The sequence below is a fragment of the Nicotiana attenuata genome, unplaced genomic scaffold, assembly GCF_001879085.1.
Source record: "Nicotiana attenuata strain UT unplaced genomic scaffold, NIATTr2, whole genome shotgun sequence".
Taxonomy (NCBI): Eukaryota; Viridiplantae; Streptophyta; class Magnoliopsida; order Solanales; family Solanaceae; genus Nicotiana; species Nicotiana attenuata.
In genome coordinates, this window is record NW_017671585.1 from 166,565 (window position 1) to 173,593 (window position 7,029).

Sequence of the window (7,029 nt, forward strand, 5' to 3'; positions counted from 1 at the left end):
AGTTGTGAAGAAAGTTAGCTGTGGTTGATTTTTTGTATAAAATTGCTGTAAAGAATCCATATGAATTCTGAAATATCTTGTAAATTCCTCAAAAGGCACTTTTATTTTGTTTGCATTGCATAATTTTTTTTGTCACAACTATGTAAAATTACAATTTCAGAAGTAATATGAAGGCATCATGTAATTAATTTCTTTGTTTCTGTCAAGTATTGATTTGTCCATTGAGCTTGTAAGTATTAGTTCAGGACCAAGTGTAATTGAACTTCAACTTCAATGTTAAGGACCAAGTGTCCTTAACTTTTGAACTTGAAACTGAAACTTCAGGACCAAGTGTCCTTAACTTTTTAACTTGAAATTCAAACTTCAAGACCAAGTGTCCTTAACTTTTGAACTTGAAAGTCTAAGTTAAGGAATATGTGTCCTCAACTTTTGATATTGAATCCTTAACTTTTGAACTTGGAACTCAAACTTCAGGACAAAGTGTCCTTATTTTTTTACTTGGAACTGTAAGTTAAGGACCAAGTGTCCTTAACTTCTCAACTTGTAAGTTAAAGTTAAGGACTGCCTGTCCCTAACTTTTGAACTTGAAACTCAAAGTTAAGGACTGACAGTCCTTAACTTTTGAACTTTGAACTCAAAGTTAAGGACTGCCTGTCCTTAACTTTTGAACCTGTAAGTCAAAGTTAAGGACTGCCTGTCCTTAACTTTTGAACCTGTAAGTCAAACTTAAGGACCGTCTGTCCTTAACTTTTGAACTTTGAACTCAAAGTTAAGGACTGTTTGTCTTTAACTTTTGAACTTGTAAGTCAAAGTTAAGGTCAGACATTCCTTAACTTTTGAACTTTGAACTCAAAGTTAAGGACTGATGCCCTTAACTTTTGAACCTGTAAGTCAAACTTAAGGACTGCCTGTCCTTAACTTTTGAACCTGTAAGTCAAACTTAAGGACTGTCTGTCCTTAACTTTTGAACTTTGAACTCAAAAGAAACAAAAAGAACGTAAGCAGAAAGAAATTTTGAAAATTCAGACATCTGCTCAAATAAGAATAATCTAAGTGAATCCAATTTATAGCAAAAACTTAAAATAGTCGATAAACATAAGTGGATATATGTACTATTCTCTATGCTTTCTTGAAAATGGATGGACTGCCGGAGAATGTATACAAGTTGTTCTATTATGACCAATTCTTCTGCAACGACCATATTTGAATGTTATTTTTGATGACTCGGTAGCTGGAATATGCCTTTTCTTCTGCCTTCTACCTGGTGGCACTTTGAAATCTGGAGGTTTAACAATTTGTGACTTAACACTCTCTGGTACAATCCAAGAATCAGTATGTCCTACAGGATGTATTTGTCTTTCATATGTTTTTAGCCAAGATTCTTTTAATACCAGTGCGAGCAAAAGTTGGACTTCTTGATGTTTCTCTTCTCGATAGCTGCAATTGCATGTATGCATGGTAATTCATCAAATTGAAACTGAAAACAATCACATGTTCTTTTGTTTAAGTCCACCAAGAAAGTTATTCCTTCTTCTTCAACTCTAGAACGCCATGAATCAACAAGGAAGACCTTCAAAGTTGAAAAATTATAAGTTAGTACATTATGTTAAATTATATTAAAATATAACCTAAACATAGAATATAATACTTACATTCAATGTAAATGCTAAATCTATCTTTTTTTTCAATTCCTCCTCTACCCAACAAGAAACATCATAAAAAGTTCCTTCTGCTTCATTTCTTCTTTCATAAAACCAACGGTGTAGCTTCACTTGAATGAAATCCATCATTCTTAATATAGGCGGCTCCCTTGCTTCTAATAGGACAGAATTTATTGACTCAACTATGTTCGTTGTGAGCATGTCATATCTTCGTCGTGGACTACAAGAACGTGCCCACCTTTCTGGTGGTTCTTCCATCAAGTAGTCATAAGTCTTCTTATCTACTTTTGCTATATCTGACATGTAAAGATCAAATTCTTTGCGCCTGTATACTCTTGCAGTTGTTTGAAAAAGTTTTATGACCTCACTTTTCACTTTTCTTCGCTTTAGGTTCTGCTCCAAATGATAGATACAAATCCCATGGTGGCTTTCAGGATATACCTTTGTGATGGCATATGCAATAGCTTGATGCCTGTCTGATAAAAAAATTAAATTCTCACGGCTCCCAATTGCATTGCGAAGCTCACTATAGTACCACTCATAAGAATTGTTATTTTCAGATTCTGCTATTCCAAAGGCTAGTGGAAAAATTTGGTTATTTGCATCCTTTGAAACTGAAATCATTAAAACACTATGAAATTTTAACTTCAAAAAAGTTGCATCAACAGCAATCACTGGTCTACAATGATTCCAACCAGATATTGATGATCCATATGCATAAAACATATAAAGAAACCTGAAAATACAGTATAAAACAAGGTTAACAGAAGTTAAGGACAGACAGTCCTTAACTTATACTACCAAGGTCAAAAGTTAAGGACAGGTAGTCCTGAAGTTCAGGTAACAAGGCCAAAAGTTAAGGACAAGTAGTCCTGAAGTTATACTAACAAGGTCAAAAGTTAAGGACAGGCAGTCCTTAACTTAGAGTTACAAGTTATAAAGTTAAGGACATGCAGTCCTTAACTTTGAGTTACAAGTTATAAAGTTAAGGACATGCAGTCCTTAACTTTGAGTTCAAAGTTCAAAATTTAAGGACATGGAGTCCTTAACTTAGACTAACAAGGTCAAAAGTTAAGGTCACCATGTCCTTAATTTTATAACTTGCAATTCTAAGTTAAGGACCAAATGTCCTTAACTTTTTGACTGCACACATGAAAGTTAAGGACAGGACGTCCTTAACTTTTTAACTGGTTAAAGACAGCATGTCCTAATGTTTATAAAACAGACTAATAAATTCTTTTTGATTGTTTACCTGTTGTTGTCATCTATCTTTATGTTAGTATATGTTACCGGGTTTTTACTTCTCATCATATACAAGTATGAAGATAATAATTCATAATTCTCTTCAGGAGTTCCTCTTATTAAAGCAGAAGCACATTGAATAGCACGCCACGCCTTGTGATACCCAATGTCTAGTCCATGCAATTTTTGCATTTCTGCCATGACAAAAGCTGGTGTAACTTCAAACCTTGGGTCTCGAAGATTGTCGATAATGTAACCACTAATCAACTTTGAAGTTGCATGCCTTTGATCAGCTTTCATAGTGTTAGCAGAGCAGTCATGATATTTCTCAATCTTTACTATCTTGAACAGTGTTGAATCTTTAATTCTGAAAGCACGCACACACCACCCACACCTATCATCATTGCATTTCAACGAATATCTTGTTGAGCTTGATCTAACAACCTTGAATTCAAAATGTCCTTTAATTGCTATATTCGAAAAACAGTTAATTATACTCTTCTTTTTGTCAAATATTGATCCCACTTTTATTTCATTCAACAAAGCATTTTCTCTTAATATCGTAGTTGGGGATTCTTTTTTTTTTTCAAATTTGACCTTCGTCTAGTTAGTTGAGTAGAGGTTTTTTCAACAACTTCTTCGATTACCGGTGCAGTCTCTAAGACTTGAATATCCAAAGCTTGTTCGTTGTCAATCTCTATAATGCTTTGTCCTTCTACTTGAATAGAATCAGATATTTGAAGCGCCTCTTCAGTTATTGGTTGAGCTTCAACCATATCTATTTCCATTATCTGTTTGCATTTGTTTTGATTGTCATGTTGAGTTTCTCTGTTGACCTGTTCAAAGGCACTTGTTGATCCACAAACTCTTTCCGAAATATCAACAATGAAACGACAGCCCTTGAAGAGTGAATGACTTTTTAGTAACTCAATACATGTGTGAAGATCTAAATCTTTGGATACAAGCATTCCCTTGCTTGTTCCAAGGTTGATATCAAACCATATCACTTCTTCAAACTTGTCTGTACCCAATTCAATAACTTCAAACATCTATTTAATGAAATCTTGAAACTGAATTGCCTCAGGTACTAGAACAAGCTTTGGTTGATGATCAAGATACTTATAGTCTTCAGTCCATCTACCATTAAAAGCAACTATAATGCATATTGTTTCCATCCTACAAGTCAAGAGAATGGGAAACTCAGGACATATTTTATAGAGCAATCCTTGTATAATTAAGAACAAGTACTGTAAATTCAAGACCAAGTTAAGGACCAAGTGTCCTTAACTTTTGAACTTGGTGTTCAAAGTTAAGGACCAACTGTCCTTAGCTTTTTAACTTGGAAATCAAAGTTAATGACCAGGTGTCCTTAACTTTTGAACTTGGAAAACAAACTGCAGGAACAAGTGTCCTTAACTTTTGAATTTGAAACTTGAAGTTAAGGACTGCCTGTCCTTAACTTTTGAACATGTTAGTCAAAGTTCAGGACCAAGTGTCCTTAACTTTTCAACTTCAAACTCAAACTTCAGGACGTAGTGTCCTTAACTTTTGAATTTGAAACTTGAAGTTAAGGACTGCCGTGTCCTTAACTTTTGAATTTGAAACTTGAAGTTAAGGACTGCCTGTCCTTAACTTTTGAACATGTAAGTCAAAGTTCAGGACCACTTCAAACTCAAACTTCAGGACGTAGTGTCCTTAACTTTTGAATTTGAAACTTGAAGTTAAGGACTGCCTGTCCTTAACTTTTGAACATGTTAGTCAAAGTTAAGGACACTTGTTCCTGCAGTNTGTGTCCTTAACTTTTGAACTTGTAAGTCTAAGTTCAGGACCAAGTGTCCTCAACTTTTGAAGTTGAAAGTTTAAGTTCAGGACCAAGTGTCCTTAACTTTTGAACTTGGAACTTGAAGTTCAGGACCAAGTGTCCTTAACTTTTCAACTTAAAACTTGAAGTTCAGGACCAAGTGTCCTTAACATTTCAAATTGAAACTCAAACTTCAGGACCAAGTGTCTCAACTTTTGAAGTTGGAACTATAAGTTAAGGACTGCATGTCCTTAACTTTTATACTTGTTAGTCTAAGTTAAGGACAAAGTGTCCTGAACTTTGAACTTGTAAGTCTAAGTTCGGGACCATGTGTCCTTAAATTTTGAACTTGAAACTCAAACTTCAGGACCATGTGTCCTTAACTTTTGAACTTGAAACTCAAACTTCAGGACCAAGTGTCCTTAACTTTTCAACTTGAAAGTCTAAGTTCAGGACTACCTTCTAACTTTGATATTTTCAAAATTTTCAGGGGAGAAACTGATATATATGCTGATGATAATGGTGTGAGAAAGAATCCATACAAATTGTATCATCAAAATATCAGTAGCAAAATGTTCTTCCTTGAGCTTTCAGGTAGTAGCTTTGAACTTGATGATAAGGTTTGATAATTCGCAAGGCATTTATTTTCTTTATTCTTAATTTATTGTTTTTTAATTATTATATGACTGATGGATTTATTTTATTTTTTTCCTTTTTATGAAGCATATTGACATTGCCCTATATTATCTGAGAAAGAAGGAATGCTACCACCCTCGCGACCATCCTTTTCGTTGCACAACTACAGATATACTTTTTGATAACTATATGGTGCTTGTGTATAAGGATTTCAATAAAGATGTTGCAGATGAGTTTTCGTGGGGTGATAATCAATTGTTTCTAACACCATATGTGTGGGGCGACAGTCGTAGATGTGGAATTGCTTGGACAGAGGTTGACAAAATCTTTTTTCCATGTCGGCTTCCTTCAGAAGATGATAATGATGTGACACATTTTCTTTTGGGGGTATTGGACTTGAATGAGAAAAAGATTAATGTGTATGATTCCATATATAGTGAGCCATATGAGGCAGGAATGAATCACATTGAAATGTATGCACGCATGATCCCCCAGTTGTTAAAGTCCTCACAGTTTGAGAAACATCACAATTCTTTTGGAAATGCATTCAACAAATTTGATATTCAGTGGCAAAGATCACCATACCAAACTGGATCGTACGTGTTGTTATTTGTTATATAATTTATATGTACTTTAGATTTATTGTTTAGTTGACTCCATATCTTACATCTTTCTTAGGACTGATTGTGGTGCATTCCTAATCAAGTATGTGGAGTTGTTGATGATGGGAAAGGATGTGGAGAAATTCCAACCTGAAGACATAAAAGACTTTAGAAAAGAACTTGCAGCAAATCTTTGGGCACATGGAAAGTGGAAAAAAATTCTGGTTATGATACACCACCAGAAAATATTGGCGATGACTATGATAGTGAAAATGAAACTTGTTGTCCGAAGGAGCTGTAGTTAGTTGTAAAGAAAGTTAGCTGTGGTTGATTTTTTGTAAAAAATTGCTGTAAAGAATCCATATGAATTCTGAAATATCTTGTAAATTCCTCAAAAAGGCACTTTTAGTTTGTTTGCATAGCATAATTTTTTGTCACAGCTATGCAAAATTATAATTTTAGAAGTAATATGAAGGCATCATGTTATTAATTTCTTTGTTTCTGTCAAGTATTGATTTGTCCATTAAGCTTGTAAGTATTAGTTCAGGTTCAAGTGTAATTGAACTTCAAATTCAAAGTTAAGGACCAAGTGTCCTTAACTTTTGAACTTGTAAGTCAAAGTTCAGGAGCATGTGTCCTTAACTTTTGAACTTAAAACTGAAACTTCAGGACCAAGTGTCCTTAACTTTTTAACTTGAAACTCAAACTTCAGGACCAAGTGTCCTTAACTTTTGAACTTGAAAGTCTAAGTTCAGGAATATGTGTCCTCAACTTTTAAAATTGAATCCTTAACTTTTGAACTTGGAACTCAAACTTCAGGACCAAGTGTCCTTAACTTTTCAACTTGTAAGTTAAAGTTAAGGACTGCCTGTCCTTAACTCTTGAACTTGAAACTCAAAGTTAAGGACTGACAGTCCTTAACTTTTGAACTTTGAACTCAAAGTTAGGCCTGTAACTTAACTTTTGAACCTGTAAGTCAAACTTAAGGACTGCCTGTCCTTAACTTTTGAACCTGTAAGTCAAACTTAAGGACCGTCTGTCCTTAACTTTTGAACTTTGAACTCAAAGTTAAGGACTGTTTGTCTTT

General features: G+C 34.3%; 2 protein-coding genes across 2 annotated transcripts; one reads left to right on the forward strand and one right to left on the reverse strand.

Moving 5' to 3' along the window:
• Nucleotides 1-1,112: 1,112 nt before the first annotated feature.
• Nucleotides 1,113-3,952, reverse strand: LOC109209123. Its single transcript, XM_019372311.1, has 4 exons — nucleotides 3,551-3,952; nucleotides 2,914-3,347; nucleotides 1,900-2,397; nucleotides 1,113-1,437 (listed from the first exon to the last, which is right to left on the reverse strand). The coding sequence occupies exons 1-4, from the start codon at nucleotides 3,950-3,952 to the stop codon at nucleotides 1,113-1,115; spliced, it is 1,659 nt and encodes a 552-aa protein (XP_019227856.1).
• Nucleotides 3,953-5,276: 1,324 nt separating this feature from the next.
• LOC109209124 (putative ubiquitin-like-specific protease 1B) lies at nucleotides 5,277-6,247 on the forward strand. Its single transcript, XM_019372312.1, has 3 exons — nucleotides 5,277-5,324; nucleotides 5,428-5,936; nucleotides 6,019-6,247. The coding sequence occupies exons 1-3, from the start codon at nucleotides 5,277-5,279 to the stop codon at nucleotides 6,245-6,247; spliced, it is 786 nt and encodes a 261-aa protein (XP_019227857.1).
• Nucleotides 6,248-7,029: the final 782 nt, after the last annotated feature.

Bases quoted from the DNA above. Each gene is read 5' to 3' on its own strand.
- LOC109209124 (XM_019372312.1), top strand. From the start codon at position 5,277: ATGTTCTTCCTTGAGCTTTCAGGTAGTAGCTTTGAACTTGATGATAAG. The intron at 5,325-5,427 runs GTTTGATAATTC...CTTTTTATGAAG, and splicing joins GCTTTGAACTTGATGATAAG to CATATTGACATTGCCCTATA. The intron at 5,937-6,018 runs GTACGTGTTGTT...CATCTTTCTTAG, and splicing joins TCACCATACCAAACTGGATC to GACTGATTGTGGTGCATTCC.
- LOC109209123 (XM_019372311.1), bottom strand. From the start codon at position 3,952: ATGTTTGAAGTTATTGAATTGGGTACAGACAAGTTTGAAGAAGTGATA. The intron at 2,398-2,913 runs GTAAACAATCAA...CTGTATTTTCAG, and splicing joins AAGATAGATGACAACAACAG to GTTTCTTTATATGTTTTATG. The intron at 1,438-1,899 runs GTGGGCACGTTC...ATGCAATTGCAG, and splicing joins ATGGAAGAACCACCAGAAAG to CTATCGAGAAGAGAAACATC.